Source organism: Urtica dioica, chromosome 1 (genome assembly GCF_054948205.1).
Source record: "Urtica dioica subsp. dioica isolate 48M chromosome 1, U.dioica_male_clone48M_v1_H2, whole genome shotgun sequence".
Taxonomy (NCBI): domain Eukaryota; kingdom Viridiplantae; phylum Streptophyta; class Magnoliopsida; order Rosales; family Urticaceae; genus Urtica; species Urtica dioica.
In genome coordinates, this window is record NC_142756.1 from 7,809,240 (window position 1) to 7,827,920 (window position 18,681).

At 30.7% G+C, this 18,681-nt stretch overlaps 1 protein-coding gene across 1 annotated transcript; it reads right to left on the minus strand.

Annotated features, from left to right (window-relative positions):
• Nucleotides 1-2,916: 2,916 nt before the first annotated feature.
• On the minus strand, nt 2,917-3,647 carry LOC149406942 (uncharacterized). The gene has a single exon (XM_089628842.1). The coding sequence runs from the start codon at nt 3,464-3,466 to the stop codon at nt 3,170-3,172; it is 297 nt and encodes a 98-aa protein (XP_089484968.1). The 5' UTR covers nt 3,467-3,647; the 3' UTR covers nt 2,917-3,169.
• Nucleotides 3,648-18,681: the final 15,034 nt, after the last annotated feature.

Sequence of the window (18,681 nt, forward strand, 5' to 3'; positions counted from 1 at the left end):
AACACTATTTTAAAGTCGTAGCAATGGTAGAACTCAGCAACTTAATTCCTTGTCTTCAAATTTGAGCTACAAAGTTTGAACAACTGCTGGAAATTTTCTGGAAAAACTAATAAAAACTAAGAGAAATGAAAAGTTGTTCTTCATAGCACACCCTAAAACCCTTGCTCCCTCCTCTTCTTAAAGTATTGGTCTTTTTAGGGTTTAGTGGACTTGTTTTCGGAGCAATCTAAGCCTTCCAATCTCATCCAATGGCTGAGATTCGCTACAAAAATCGAAATGAACGAGGCCTGTCAGAATGACCGCGCGCCGCGCGCTTCACCCTGCGCGCCGCGCGGTCCTTCATTTCGCTTCCGCGCGGTTCGCGCGGAAGACTCTGTGGTTTTGGCTTCAGACTTCCCACTCCGCGCGGCGCGCGAAATGGACCTCGCGGCGCGCGGAGTTGTCAAAAAATGTTTTTGACACTTCTTTTCTTCGTTTTTGCTCCGTTTTGACTCCGATTAACATATTTTTCCATGTTGAGACCCCAAACACTAGTAAAACCCATATAGACCTGAAAATCCATCAAAAACACTCTAGAGATAATCAAATTCCTTGAGAACTCGTTGGATTTAAGCTCGGGAGATAGGAGTTTACGCGTGATTAACGCACCTATCATATATAAACCGATCCCGCCCAAAAAGCCTACAAAATATATTAATTAATTCAATATTTAGGCTAATAACTACCTCAGTTATTATGACGCTCTGTAATTAATAGAGAAGATACCAAAATCTTCAGAGCATTACTTACACTGCCGAGACCGGCCGAGGTTTTCTGAAGCCCGAGAGCAAGGAATCCCTGAAAGCAAGAGGCGCTGTGGCGGGTCAAAGTTCAACAAAAAATTAAGGTGTCCATGTGGCATATGTTGAACGACGCACTCACCACCGCCCACACCCACGCCTCCTCCGCCGAGAATCCGAATCCGCCGCTCCTCCGCGGCCGATCCTCCATTTCCGGCGGCGGAGACGAGATCGAGCACTCGACGTCGGTGCCAGTCCCGACGCACTCCACGGCCGAGGGTTTCTGCTCGTTCTCGGCGACGGAAACGCGGACGTGGCGACGGAGATTCCGGCGAGTGATCATAGGAGGAGAAGAAGAGAGTGTTTTGAGGATTCGCTGCGGGTTGAGGATCGGGATCGGCGGCGCGAGGCGGTGGCAGGACAAGGAAGCCGTCGCGGCCGCCATTTTTGGACTCCAAACAAACTGTCACTCACCTCACCGGTGTGGTGCGGTGAAGAATATTTTCATTTTCATTTTTAATTTTTTTAATTTTCATTTTCACCGGTGTGTTAATGGACAATAAATATAAAATTTATTTACAGGTTATTTGTATTGTAAATAAGCTGACAAATCAATTAACGTGAAAATTTCCATTTACACGTCCAGAATTTCAGGGAATCATTACCATTAATGCCGATATACACAGACCAAAACACACGTCCAACATAACTAAAATGCAATAACTGCTTTCCAAAAAAAGTTTATTCCGAAAATAAAAACCATTTCGGTACATTTCAAATTTCAAATTAAAACTGCCTCAATTTAAAAATGAATGCGCAATTAATAAGGGCAATTCAGTAACAAAAAAGCAGTTAATTTCCTGCCACGTAGGCGCAATGGCCATTTACAAAAAATTAACCAAACGTTGGCTAAAACACAATTGCCACTGTTTTAAAGGCTTATCTGGCCAATTTTTTTTTAAAATAATCACATATATAATGATTATTATTATAGCGAGAGTAATTGCGGCATAAATATCTAATATATTTTGGTTTATACACTTATATACTCGTTATTTTAAATTTAGCATTCACGTGCTATTTAACGGAATTTATGCTTACGGGGGGTCCTAAAATGTGACCTTCGTTATTTTTTCTGTTAAAAAAAGTAGTATTTTAATATATCAAATCGAAAAATTAGGTATTATGTATATAAGCTATATTGTCATTTATCCAACATTATGATATTACATATGATGCTTTAACCTTTAGTGTTAGTGTTGGTCATAAATAAATATCATGATCCAGTTTCGTTTTTTCTATGTTATATATATATATATATCTTCAAAATGCTATATCCACTTCTGGTCCACTTGTTAGTGTTAGGATTTGATCGAGTTAATCCGAAGTCCTGATCAAAGGTTAAATGAACCATTAGATATTGAGTATCTTTTGTTTCGTTTTAATAAGATTGACACATAAATATTTGTCTGTGGTGGCCACGCGTGTACTGTACACCTAGACGATTTGGATTGCTTCATGACATAAATATATCATAAAGATCTACTGATAGTTTTAATATTAAAAATAACATTAAGAATATTTAAACTACAGAGAAATACCTCTTAATCGTCTATCAAGTGCATATATATGGGTTTGCAAAACATTGAGAACTGACTCCCCTTATAAGTGAATTACTGTTAAGTATAATATTATTGGGAAAGAAACAAAAACAGATAGTATAATGGTCATATAGACAACGAACTTCAAAGAAAAGAAACTTCGAAAATAATAAATTTACTCGTATCTGGTGGCTATACTTTCTGAAGCAGCCCAGCAGCCCTATCTTTTTATTTTAACATCAAAACTTACTATAATAAGTAATAATGATGCTCCTCCATAATACTTAAAGATATTGTTTCGAATTTGTCGTTAGTACTTATCAAACTGGGAAATTTATAAGTAAGCATATAAAGGAAATTGACTAAGGCGGCTCGCATATATATATATATATATACTTTCATCCACCCGTACGTGCAGCATCTACGTGTACATGTGCAAGACATAGCTATAAGTACGTGAGATATTCATTGTTTGGGACTTTTTTGCATTTCTTTTTTCACATTTCATATTCAACCTAACAAACTTAAAGCAGCAGTTTAACATTAATCACAGCTCTATGTTACGTAACTGGATGATTGATCACAACTCGATTCTTCCACATACAACAGTCTGGTCACACATTTAACAGAAATCAACTGAACAAGTTCATGTCACTTAAGTTCGTAACTCCAGAGTACGTACTCGCTTACGACATTTAAAAAAATAAAGAAAAAAATATAAAAACAAAAACAAAAACAAAAAAACAAACAAAAAAAGGTGGTCGATCATCGATTGTGTGTCATTGCCTACTAATGGTGCTGTGGATCGGGCCCACCGGGGGCGACTCTTTCAGCGAAAGCAAGAGATCTTCTCGGTGAAAAATCCACTATTTTAGCCAAATCATTGAAACCAAGTCTTTGCAACAGCTTAACTTGGTTGTCCCCTATGCTCTGTCGTGTTACGTGAAGTAGATGATGATCATGGTGCTGAAGAGGAATATTACGTCCCTCTAAGCTCGTGAAGAGCATTGAGGACACGATCCAGAACAAAACCAATCTATTTGCAATTTTATAATAATCCCCTCTAGGGTTTGCACTAATTGCCATTTTCTTCCTTAGCAAGAGAAAAAACTTTGACTATATGAAACTGAAATTGGCTTTGTACGAGAAAACTAAGCAAGTTTCGGTAAATATTGGTAGTATCAAGATTGCAGACTTATATACAAGATAAACATGACACAAATGTTCAAACTCTTTGATTTTTTTTTTTTGTTTAATATATCTACGAGCATAGCTGCATATAGGGTACTTTTAGTGTCGTGGAAAGAGATTCTAATTAAAAGGGACGTATATGTGTGTACATATATTATATGTATGAATATTCCTTTCCTGATATAGTGATTTGTTGACTATCTATATGCTGGCATGTTTTCTAGTTGTCGTCCAAATCAACAAATTTCATATCTTCATAGAGAGACTCTTCAGTATGGTCAAGGGACGCGTGACAGGTTCAAGTTTTTATTAAAATAACAAGTTCAATTCATGTCGATCATTAATATAAATATATATATATGTATATATATATATATATGTATATATGTATATATGTATATATATGTATATATGTATATATATGTATATATATGTATATATATGTATATATGTATATACAGTGACGGAGCCAGAAAAGCCCATCAGGGGGCTAATTTGAAAAAAAAAATTCAGGGGGGGCTTGATTGTAAAAAATTTATAAAAATTGGGCCAAAAGTATAAATTTTCAAGGGAAAAAAATGTAATTTTTTTTAAAAATGGGCAAAAAGTGCAAAAAAAAATTTGAGGGGGTTTAAGCCCCTACTGGGCTTATACTGGCTCCGTTACTGTATATATATTTATTATTTTATGTCGATCGTTTGTAACAAAGACATGTTGACCCGATTCTGGGGAGAGGAATGAAGTCTATTGGTGGGGACTTGTGCACCGTTGCACGCACATGTAGTGATGCAAGCACTGACTGTTTTCTTAGTTTATGTATGTGAGTATATATGTATCTAATGGATCTGATCCTTTTGAATAATCCTTTTTTAAATATGCTAATTGAACCTTTGAGTGGAAAAATCAAAATTATTGTCAATCAAAATTATTTAATAAGATTAATTTTGATGTTAATAAGATTTTATATAAATTTATGAGTTGGTGATGATTTTTCGTGCAAACGTTTTTTACATACGAACAACAACGAGAGTTTGTGATGAATTCTTGTGCAAACGTTTTAATTTAGCTCTTTAGGTAATTGGATCCTAATTATATTTAGTTTATAATATGTTATCTTGTGAAGAAGATTGAAGTGGACCAGATCTTAGTAGCTTCTATCTCTCGCCGAATCCACACAGTAATTTATTATGATTGGCCGTGCCCGTACATGTATACTGTTATCGCTTAAAAAAATTATTAAACTAATACTAAAAAATTGCCTAAATTGCTACCACTATTTGATAAGTTTTTTTCAATTTTCCACAAAAAAAAAGTAATTTGGTAAAAATACTAGTAAATCATTTGTACAAATACAATTTTATCCTCAACATGATGTTAACAATTGACATCTGTTGTTGACATCTATGAGTTTTAGATTCTCTGTTTATTGGCATAGATGTCAATAATCGACATCTATTGTTAGAGGTAAAATTTTAGAGAAATTGTCTCAATTACTACCATTTGATAAGTTTTTTCTAACTTTCCACCAAAAGCTTAATTTGGTCAAAAATACTAGTAAATCACTTGTACAAATACAATTTCACCCTCAACATGATGTCAACAATTGACATCTATTGTTAACATCTGTGAGTTTTTTGTTCTCCGTTTGTTGACATAGATGTGAACAATAGATGTCGATTGTTGACATAGATGTCAACAATCGACATTAATTGTAGAGGGTAAAATTGTATTTGTACAAGTAGTTTAGTAGTATTTTTGGCAAAATTAAACTTTTGGTGGGAAATTTGAAAAATCTTATCAAATCATAATAGTTTATGTAATTTCTCAAAATTTTATTTGTATAAGTGATTTAGTAGTATTTTTGGCCAAATTAAGCTTTTGGTGAAAAATTGAAAAAAATTAATCAAATGATAATAGTTAAGGCAATTTCTCAAAAAAAAAAAAAATTATACTTTACCTTTTCGTGAGAGGAGTTCGGAATTTATAGGATACAATGAATAATTTATATTATGCATAATCCGATATAAAAATGTACTCTTGAGTGTGGGATCATATTCCGCCAATAGAGAATTTCACTATATTTTTAACGGAAGAAGGCCACTTCAAGAATGAAGTGAACCATCAGATAAAAAATAAAAAATAAAAATAAAAAAAACAAATAAAAAAAGAAGTGAACCACTGACACGAGTATATCGCTTCATATTTCTAGTATAAGATTTTTTTTCTATAACAATGACATATGGCGATAAAATTCCTCAACAAAATTAGAGCGTTGGGTTACTTAATTTGCAGTTGACAATAATCTAAAATAATATATATATATACATATATTCTCTTTTATTTGTTTTTTGATATTCTGTGCACGAGTTCAAGATACTACGAATCTAGTTTTTGTAATCTATCAAATTAATATATTTTAAAAGAATTATTGACTAGTATTCACGTGCGAATCGATTGTCCTACTTTGTACATTAATCACAAGCGACCGCTACATCAGTTGATATAAGAGTTGAAGAAACTCGTGAATCATGCCACCTGTCGCCAGCTCCATCAATGTGAAATTTCATGACATATGTGTTCGAAATCGATGATAACGAAAAAAATATATAATGAACCTGGTACATAAACGGAAAAAAAAAATACTAAAGTCATAATAATGAGTGATCGAATAATTGATGAAGGCGACAAAGCAGAGGGCTGCCGATCACGTAGCTCTTGTTCCAATGGTCAATCAAGTCGATGAAGTACGCAGTGACTTTGTTGAGGTATTCTTCTTTCATTCGAGGTTGAGTTTGTTATGCGTAGTTCGTAACGAAGATTATCCTCCATGGACATCCCTTGAAGATGCATCAAATCAAATTATTTGAGAGTGCATTCTTTCAAACCTGGGGAGGGAGATTGATGGAGATTAGATGAAAATTTATATCCCAAATATTTTGTATTTATAGTAGATATTTATTTATCTTTAGTTGGTACATATATTTGCTATATATTTTTAGTAGTGATATATATATATATACACCCACATATATATATATATATGTATATATTTATGCTATTTAATAGGTATTACTTATATTGTATTATATATATATATATATATATATTATATATGTATTCGAAATTACGTATTAGCTACTATATACATATGAAGTACTTTTAGAATCGTAGATTGATAAGTTTTTATGTCACTTATTTATGTTTCTCTCCTAATAAGTAATAATGCTATTATTTACATATAATTATATTAAAAATAGGCAGTGATTTGAAACAAATTTGAACTGGTTCATAGGTGTATATGCTAATATTCATAGCCATTAAATAGCATATATAGTTGCTACATGTTACATACTGATAGCTTTATATATATTTTTATAATACTTTAAAAAAAAGATTAGATACTAGGATACTCTTATAAATATGATTTTTAGTTATCTCTGTAATTCAATATATGATTAATAGCTCAAAGAGATACATTTCAAATTTACTTTTTTTTTTTATATATTCTTTGTGGATTAACTACTTCAATTTATATTCGTGCGTAAATTTATAGCCGTAATTTGTGTATTATCCCAAATTTCCGCTATATCAGCATTGTTGTATAATATCCACAGATAAGGTACGGTTATACAGAACTAATATTATCTTACAAAAAAGCTAGATATGTCAATTGAAACATGTTATAAAAAATAAAAATAAAAAGAATCTGACCACATTTTAAATGCCACAAGGAATAAAAAGTTGCAATTTAATTATGCTAATCAATGATTTTGAGGCACTAGTTGATTTGACAAATTGAAGCGTACTTTATTGGAATTGACTATTAAAACAAAGTGCTTATAGTTATATTAGAATATCCGAACCATCTTATTAATAGTTTTATTCGTTGTTGTACTATAGTCAACCTTGAGAACCCATAAGAGTGCAGTACTATTTTTAATTAAAAGGAGAAAAGAGCTATTGGGTCTAAGATAGGGGTGAAACTAAGTAGAGTTTGGCCAAGTAGGATCCTGCAACACCAGATTTTACTCGTGATTTTTTTTTAAAATTATATTTTATTTATATCCATTTATTTTTAACGACTTTAAATTTGGATAAAAGTAAAACCCTAAAATATACAGATTAACGAATGAGTATTCTTTTACTCATTTAATATTAAAACTATTACAAAAAAAATATTGGATAAATACGTCACTAAAATTTCCTTAAAATTCATAAATATAGTAATAATTAAACATACTCTACTCATATCTATGTAATTTTTAATGAGTAGTATTTTTACGCTAATCATTACCCATTTCTTAAGATAAGATCCTAACCATGACGGGTAAGGTCTTGCGGGTAAATGGATTCATGGGTAAAATTATCATTTTTAATTGGACCTTGTCTTTGTCAAACATGATAGTGACGTCATGATACCTAAAATAACGCTAATAAAATTGGTAATTAGAAGAATAAATATAATTATATCTATTTTAACCATGCATACTTTGATTCAATTTACTTCTCATAAGAATCATCAAATTAACCCTGAACTATATATTTCTGCTACATTTGCTCTTCTTACATTTTTTTTACTAAATTAGTTGTACATGTGTTTTTTTTGTCAATATTTACTATCACTTTAAGTCAATCAAAACTCTCTAAAGACCTCAAAATTAACTCTGAAATCTCATTTTACTCTAAAGTTCAACGACCACGCTCAAAACTGAAATCACTATGAATTATCCCCAAATTTCGAAAACAATAAAATAAATACTCTCAAGATTCTACTAAAGGCCACCATTCAAAATTAACGAAGCATAATTATAAATAGTAATAAATAAAAATAAAAAAGCTGCCAAAAAAAATGAAAAAACTTTCTCAAAATATGTAAGAATCACTTGCAATATGTGTGTATATATATGTGTGTGTACGTAATGTATATATATATATAATTTTAATTAGCAACAATAACTCAACGCTCACCTTTTATAGTAAACAATAACTCCAGCACTGATTAGGCTAAACACAGTAGGTATAGTTTTGTTTTAAACTTTTATCCAAATATACATTATTTTAAATTATCAATATCAATTTTTTATTGCATACTTTAGTACGATGAATATATAAATCACCGATACCTAGTCAATCACCTACAAGTAAAGCTGCTTCCACGTCCATAGCACGTTCAGCTACAGTACTGTGTGTGTGTGTGTGTGTGTGCGTGTATTATGGCTTGACAATGACTATTCCAAACCAGCTATCTTTTGAGATCATAACGCTATATATGCATGCTGAGTCAGAGTGGTTATGAACTTATCTATAAAATGATCAGTACCAGTTAGAAATCCCAATCGTATCGAAACACGTATTATCTCAACGAGTCCTAGACGATAATGAGAGTACGAGACATATGTTTGTTTGTATATGAGATAGAAATAAAGAACGTCTTGTTTCAGAACATCATGTAATTTGCACGGTTTCGTAAAAATACGAAAAACAAGCAAGACAAGACACTACTAGATGCATATAAGTATAACAACCTTCGAAAGAGGTGTAGCTTGTATAGAAAATAACCGCTTTCATCTCATTTAATATAATTTGAACTATGTTTATTATATAAAACAATTCTAGCTTACGCATGCAAGTGGTATTTTTCTTCTATAATATTACAGTAAAATATATGTTCTCCTAACTAATAATATAATTAGCTGTTGCAAAATTTGTTAGAAAAAATGGAAACTAAGGTGTATTTATTTTTTATAGATCGGTTGATTTGTGAAAAATATTTGAATGAAATTCACTTATCAAAACTGAAAACTTAGAGAAAATTCTTGATTTCTCGTCGCGAGAGATGTAAGATCGATTACTCATTTGTTAAAATCGTTTTCACTCTGTGTTTCAGTGAAATATCGAGTTTAATCTTTAGTATTAAAAAATTGCGAGAGTTTGTACTTTTCATTTAATTAAAATGGTAAGTTATAACCTAATCTTTCTTTTATTAATTTTTCATTGATTTTGACTATAATATTTATATGTAAACCCAATTTTACCCTTTATATATTGGCGCTCTATATGTAATTTATTTTAAAACGAATAACAAATGACAATCTATTAATTGAAGAGAACACAAATATTGGAAAGGGATAAAACTCGACAGTCAATAATCATCAAAATCACTACTTCGAGCGTGAAATCCAAAACTCAGAGTTGCAATTCGAACACGAAAGGAAATCGTTTATTGAGAGATATAAATTTTATCAGTTTATTTTGATTTAGGGTTATTTTTATTTCAAAATTTAAAATTTGGGAGTTAAGTAATGATTTGGGGTTTGGTTCGGTGTCTTATATCAGTATTAACATTAATAAAAGAAAGATTCGTGATACTGTTATCTATTTCAGGGTAAAATTTTATCATTTTAATTCAACATAGGTTACAAATTTGAAAGTTTTGAAAATTAAAGATTAAACTCGACATTTCACTAAAACTTAAAATATATATATGTTATTTTCTCTCCTAAAAATGTGTTAAAAACACCAATATATTAGGAAGAAGAGTAAATGTGTGGTGGTGGTTGAGAATGAATGTGCAAATATCTATGTGCAGAATTATGATCATTTGGACTAAAAACACTATTGCAAACTAAAATCACTACGACATGGCGCATCTCACACCAAATAAATGATAAGATGAGTTTTGGTTTTTGAAATGTATTATGTTGTCCAAGACGATTCCTATTTTATTTAATTTTTAACATTTTCATATAGAAACCTAATACCTAGTATATTATTTTGGACATTTTATTTGTTTAATCAAATTTGTCGTAAGCGGTAAGACTTGACTCGAACGTCGTGTGTGTGTGTGTGTGTGTGTGTGTGTATTAGAGAAAACCTTATCAGACACGTTAGGGCCTTACGTGTAGCAACGCCATTAAATATATAAAACCTGTATGGCTTCTTAAGGTTTAATTTAAGCATATTAATTTTCATCAATTTGCGCCGTCGGTCGCATATATATATATATATATATATATATATATATATATATATATATATATATATATATATATATATAGGCGAATATACACACTACAACGCCCATATCTAAAAAAAAAAGTGTGAGTGAATATACGATGCTGACCCATTAAGGATTCGAAAGGATAATATTTACGCTTTCAGACGCCAATTCTCAGTAAACATTAAAGCATATATGCACGTATTCGTACTCTTTATTCTAACCGACTATTTAAAGAGCATTTGGAATGTACATAGCTAGGGGTATTAAAATACACGAGCCAAATGTAGTTTAATTTGCTTATAAAAGAATGGGGTCTCGAATCTCGATATGTGACTGCTGTCAAGAAGATCATGGGTAATTGCCAAAGTATACCCACCAAGTAAGTAGTTGGGTTTCGCATGTATAAAGGATTTCCACTATCTCGCATATAGATTTGTATTGATGTCTACTTTCGTGATTATACTGTTTTCGATATTAAATATATATATATATATATATATATATATATATATGTTATAGATAATAAAGAACACATCATCTTCCACTTTCATCCTGAGGCCGTCACGTGGCGTCGCCGGACGGTGACACGTGGCGGACTTAAATTTTTTTTTTTCGGCCTTTAATTTTTTTTTTCCCTCTCTCATCAATATATTTTGTATAATTTTTTTTATGTATATTATTTTTTTTCCTCCCTCTCTCATCAATATATTTTGTATAATTTTTTTTATGTATATTATAATCATAATTACTAATACTACATAATAGTAAATCAATAACATACATTATTTTGAGTATATGTTATTATATATATATATATATATATATATATATATATATATATATAGATTCTTGAATATACTATGTGGTATTAATATTACACGTAGATTTTATATGTTATTGTTTGACATATAATACACTTTTGCAATTTAACATAACAATATATATTATTAATATAAATATAAGAAACTTTTCTTACTTTCTATTTCTCTATATCTTTTTTTTAATTTCTTTTATCAAAATTTAACTTCAACTTTTATTTACCTAAATTTTCTATGTCCATAATAATTCTAAAAAATCTGACAGATAGGAAAACATGCAATATTTTGAAAAACTTTGAATCATAAATGAGTTTTTTTCTACCTTTTGTTACTTTTTTAAAAATCATTGACACATTTTTGCTAAATTTAATCTAATACAATTAAAAGTCTTCAACTTACTCTATTTTTCTTATTTTTATTTTCCACTTTTTGTTTAAAAACAATAATAATTTTGTTGACTCGCGCGTTGTTGAAACTAGTATATATATATTGAAGATTGGACCCACAACCTCAATTCATAATTGGTGTTGAATTATCAATTAGGCTATGCAAAACACCACAAGCTATACATTATTAAATCGGTGGCCCTTAAATTTTTATTGGATTTTGGACCATAATTTTAAATGCACTTTTAATGTCTGAAATTTGAAAATAAATTAGAGTTAAATAATCAATTAAAAATCAAGGATGGAGTATGCAAAATTTGTTGACTATAACAAAAATAAAAAACTTAAGGGTGAAAACAATACTAACGAAGAAGTTTTAGCATGCATACGGTAAACAAACATTATTGTAAAATTATCGGTGAGTGAATTCAAAACAGGAAAACAAAGATGAAAAACATGATTAAGGACTCACATAAAACACATCGGAACTCAAAACACCAAAAAATAGACAAGAGCGCCGCACATATAAATTTGTTGAAATCTTGAGCTCTTGGAGAGAGTTTGAACCTCCTCTAAAAATTTGGCCTCATATAGATGGTCCTTGGTTCTTTGATGGGCCTTGTTCTTGTAACATTTAACAATCTCAAAAACACCTCACACCAACTACACTTTATGACATTGTTCTTAAATCAACCATTCGAAACCACAAATCTAAGATTATTGTCAATCAATTCAATTTACACTGCAAATAGTCGATTACACGACACACATTTTTAACCGTCGTGGAAAACCCCAAACTCCGACTTTCCACAATAGAAATAGACTCTGTCGTGTAAACTTGATTTTTCACGACGAATTTGACAACTGTAGTGAAAAAATAACACTTTTGTAAGATCTCGTCGCAATCTGATAATTTGCGTACAATTTAAATTGCTTCCAACCCTGATTTACACGCCACGATGAAACATTTAGAGATTGATCTCTATTTTGTTCGAGAGTCATTCAGAATCACTTATTGACATAAGTCACATCCCCTCCATGATCAAACTATATACGTTCTCACGAAGCCTATCTTGAGTTCTCAAAGCACAATTACAATTCAATGCGGATTCTCTATCCACATAAAGTATGTTAGAGGATAGATATATTGTTTGTAATTCTTTGTTGTTTAATTTACGTTTCTTGGCTTGTTATCATTTCATTTGGTGTCAGCTTTTTTGGTTTTTTTTTTTTACTAGAAGTTAATTAGAGTTCATTACACTTCTCCTCGTGTATATGTATTTAGCTAAACTCATTCCCAATGTAATTTAGGGATTTTCTTCATCTCTTCGATTCATTTTTGTTTATCATCTTTATAGTGATCATAGTTTTGTGATTCCAACACTAGATCACTATACCTACATTGAAACCACTAGAAAATTAACAAAAACAATATGATAGCTTTGCAAAGAGAATCCATGTTACAAATTTTCTTTCCCAATTGTTATTTGTATCTAATAAGGTTTGTAAAGTTCATAGGTTACTCTTCTTATTGCTAATTGGTTTTGAAATAGAATCACATGATACTTTTACATGGTATCAGAGTCTATAAAGCCCAAACTAGTATTCGGTACAATCGTTGGAATTAGACTCAAAATGAGAAAACGCAAAGAGCCACTATTTTGGCGAGACATGTTAATGATCCACATTAAAAACAAAATGAGAATTAACAATTTTTATAAAGATTATGTGTTATTTTTCTCATTGCGAATTGATTTTGTGATAGAACCTTATGATATTTTCACATTTGTTATTGCAAAGTAGACCATAAAAAAGTTATATATGTGTTGTTGGTTTATTTTTTTAGTGCAAGTTTGCTTGGCATGATGTCTTGCAACATGCTTCAGGATATGTCGTGATATCTTAATCGTTGTGCGTAGAGCTGTATTTTTGGCAAGTTTCTTGTTTCACCAGTATAATTCGCGGAAGACTTTCTTCATATATTTTCTTCGCGTGAATGGGTAAAGAAACCCTAATTTGACTTCCAGAGGTGTTGACTATTATAAAAGAAAGAGGTTCTGCCCTTAGTAGTATAGACACATTCATTCACACTTTTAGGGTTCTTAGACGTGCACGATCGGCGGATTGAGAAATTAATTTTGTGATGTGTATGGTGTGATTTTCTAGACACTATTTCGGATCTATTGAGTGTTAGATAGTTGTTTGGGTTTTGTGATTTCCGTTATTGATTATTCACGAGCGTTGACATTAAAGATTACCAAACATGGGAGAGTGTTTGAGAGTGAAAGTGTGGGGATCGCAAAATCAAGGGGATTCGGGTAGAAATAGAAAAAAATGGCCTTAAAGTGTGGGAATTGTTCATATAATTCCATTGTTGTACTATTGACTACTTTTCATATAATGAATATCTTTCAACTAGACACATTGTCCCCCAGAATAGATGATGTTGCACTGGATTGAGTTATTATTCTTTGTGTCATTTATTTTTATGCAGTGCTTTATATTTATTCATTTATTGCATCGGAACAGTTTGTCGCATATATTGACTGTACATTGTATGCTATATATTGTCTCCGAATAAATAAAATTTCAATATATATATATATATATATATATATATATATATATATATATATATATTCGTATAATGTAACAAATTCTTGTCATATATATTAAAAAAAAAAAAAGTAAATTCACGGTTTAGGTTTGGTATATAGCGTTGAGACTATAAAGTAATGCATTAGAGTAGCCACTATAAGTCACTTTCTAGTCTTCTTTCTGTAATCAAAAAAAGAAAAGCCGCTTTTATTTCTTTATGGAGCCTCATCATTGGATTTAGATATTGGTCAAATTAATTTTTGCATTCTATTAATTAGTTTAGAGACAGTAACAGTAGTTGGGTGATGGTGGAAGTGCCGGCGTCAACTAACTTTTAGTTTGTCTTTTATTAAGCCTTTGCCCTTTGGCCTGCATTAACTTCATATCCAAAGTTAGGCAAATTTTTTACAATAAATAAATCCATAATTTGCGCAATTGGAATCATCATTCAATTAAAATGCTACGAATGATGACAAGAATGCCTTTCCAGAGTAAGCATAAAATACTATCAATGATATGTATGACTATCATTTAAGCAGATCCTCTAAAAGCAATATATTATTTCTATAGATTCATTTTAGAGAGTGAATCGAATATTGTGATTAATGGAGGAATTCGGCTATTAACTAATTTCATTCCAATATCCAATTAATATGTATAGTGCTACCGTTGCTTTTGCTAAGAATCTCATGTGGAGCCATTAATTAAAAACGGCACTGATATCAATTTATATTTACTTAAAAAGGGAACAAATTGCCGGCAAGAGTAATGTCTTATTTGCCAAGTATTATACAAGAGAATAATTTGTCATGTTTTAATTCTTATCAATTTCGAAGGCATAACGTTATAGAAATTCCAATTCTGGATAGAAATACAGACATGAATTTTAGAAGGAAAAAAAAAAATATCAGTTTGATTGTCGATTTCTCTGATATATATTATTCTCTTGGTAAAAAAAATGAAGGGTGGTAATCGTGAAGATTTGAGCCCTAAATCCAATCTTATCATAAAGTAATTAAAATACGAAAAACAAAATCACGATTTATAATAGTCCATTCTCGATTCAAGAATTACATCTATTTTTGTCGCTACAGATTTTACTAGTAACCAAATTGAAAGTGTTTACAATTCTCACTCGCGCTCTACAAAAAATATTGACGCATAATAGTATTTATAAAAGAAATATAAAAATGTAGGAGTAACATATAAGTATGAAACTCTCAAAATACTCTCAACTCGTACAATATAATTTTCGTTCAGGTAGCTCTGTACGCTACGACCTTAGATCGATTACGCATCATCATCGTAAGTTTTCAATTGTGACCGATCATTTAGGTTCCAAACCTCAACAATAACTTTGTTATTTTTTAATTAACTAAAAAATGAAGGGTCATATAATTTAGATGTACTGAATTATATCCCGACCCCCATCCTCCCCGTCCCACGCCCATATTGCCTCAGCCTCCACAGTACTCTAAGTGTAGTGCACATAATATAGATCAAGATAAGTACGCTTTAATTAAGCGTTATACAATTAGGCTTGAAGCGTTCTAGGGTGAAGCTTGTTTTGTATTTACAACTTCTATACTATTTTTAGCCCTATTTTAAGGATATTTCATACTGTATGATGAAAAAAGTAAACTGCACTCACTAAATATTTAGTCGCCACTTATTTAACATCGTATAAATTACATCTTCTCTCTTCATGTTTGACGTGGTCCCTCTTCATATTCTGATATCTTCGAACGTAGTGTATATCCTCTAATTATATTAAAAAAAAAAAAACAACAACAACAAAACAAGCTCACTATAATCTTATTGTTTCACTAATAAGTTATAATATACAAAAATAAATAAATAAATAAACTGCAGTTCGTATCTCGACAATAAATAAACAGAATGGTTTATCCTTAAAATTATATCATCAATATTTAAATTCATTACCTAACTAGTGACGGTTGTAGTGTTTTAAAGTATTTTAATAATAATTTGCACGCATTATTTTAATACGATATAAAGTATATGTCTATCTTGTTTTTTACACACTTATAATCTCATAAATACTCATCTGCCAACTCACTACAAAAAAAAAAAAAAAAAAAAAAAAAAAACCCTATCAAGTTGCTACATTGAAGTATTTGAAAAGTTAAATTTCACAAGTTTGGTTTATATATGTCTACAACAAAAGCAACATAAAAATCTATATAATTAAGTAAAAAAAAAAAAATTACCCCAAAATCATAATTGAATATATAGTTAGATATATACCTGCATAGTCCTGGTAGCAAATTATTTATAAGAAGGGCAAGATTTCCTGTTTTATTATTTTATAGTGAACTCATCGAAGTGTAATATTGCATGTGATAAGAAACTTTTGCTAGGTTCGGTTATTTATCCAATATTTATTAACTTATTAATAACTTAATTAAGTTGTATTTGGATAAAGCGTTATAATGCCCCTTAACTTGAGATATTCACAATGATCATTCAAATAAATAATAGAGTACACGAACACGACGTTGTATCATAGTGCGGAATAGTGGGTTTGCAGTACTACTTTCCTTCTGCCATGCAAGGGACGATTCTTCATGACGGACGTTTATTCTAAAAGAATCATCATGGAATTGCCATTTTGTATGATAGTGAAAAAATGGTTGTCCATTCTTCGTTGTTCCTCCTTTGACATCTTCTTCGTTATTATGGTGTTCTCATCATAATCTAGATAATAAATTGCGTGCTATAATTTATTGTTGAGCTCAAGTAAATCTATACAAGAAGACGTACATAGAAATATTAGATTATTTTTACTTTTGTGTAACACAACTAATCTACGCCGCAGTTTTTGTGAATAAATTGTTTGAATTACGTACACATTGTGATATTTCACGATAGCCTTCGTACAAGATAACTTTGAACAATCGCTTCCTTGAGATTGAGAACCTACTATGCAAAAGTTTCCCGTATTAATGTTTTCACTCTCACATTATTTTCTAATCTTGTAGGACAGTACTTAAATATCATCGTACAAATTTGAACGGCGGAAGATTCCATGGGTTCTTTCTACATAATGGAAATTTGGACAATAGTTTTTATGATGATTTTTTTATATATAAAACAAAATCATTTCTCATTGAGCAGCTTGTTTTAAATTATTTAATATAAATATGGAATGATTATAATGAGATTCTTTGACAGTTCATAAAATCTTGATATAAAAAGTTAATGTAGACCTTAAATTATTTTGATTGGAGAGACACAAAAAAAAAAACAGAGGATTAAAAAACGACAGAGGATCCGAGTTCATATAGGACATAAGAGAAAATGGTATCAATAACTCAATACATGCACACTTCTATATAACCTTAAGTTGAACGTTATATAGGACATAAGAGAAAATGGTATCTTGATATTCCATGGGAAAATGATTATAAATGTTTTTTTTCCTCCTCTTGAATTATATATAGCTATAATATTTACCTTTTTTTTTTAATAAAAAGTCATGGTTTTTTCTAATACTAAATAACATTTTTTTCACTATTACTCTTGCTTAACTTTTTTTTTTTCTTTACTTTTGTTAATTGTGTTTTTAAAAATAATCTCAAGCTTTTCTTTAGTTTTTTCATTTCCGTATCCTTTCTTCTTCGTTTTTTAACCTTTCTTTAATTTTAAATTTAGCGGTTTGAGTCTTATAATTGTTTGTTATTCTGTCCACAATTGTGTTCAACGCCGTGTCATCATCAAATCCATTTTATATTCACGGTGTCATTTTCAAATTGAAACCTTAATATGAAATCGAAATTTAAATTTCTCAATATATAGGTTGTTATTTTCATTTAGGAATTGTGTCCACTGTCCATCCCATCAATGTCATGTAAAAGTCGAAAATTTCATATTGACATCTCCTTGCTCAAAATTTAATGCTTTGAATCGTTATGTAGTTCTTTGTTTGTACGCAATTGTGCTCGACTGCTCGTTATTATGTTCATCATGTCAATGTTGGTGTGTGGATCGAGACGCTGAGTTGAAGATTTTTCGACGATTATTAGTTGAAGGTATTTTGGAAATTCTAGGCCTGTTTGTTAGTCTTAGCATTTATTTTATAAATACTTTGTGTGTCGATTATTTTGGTAGAGCCCAAATGAGTTGTAAACATCTTTTTTTTTTTTTTTTTTTTTCTGAAATTGGATTTAATGAGAATTTGGAGTGGCAAAGTGGATATAATTTTCGCATGGAAAGTGAACTGCTATAAATTTGTGTGTTATTTGTTCTTTGCGTATTATTCGTTTCCTGATTTTAGGTCGGATTTGA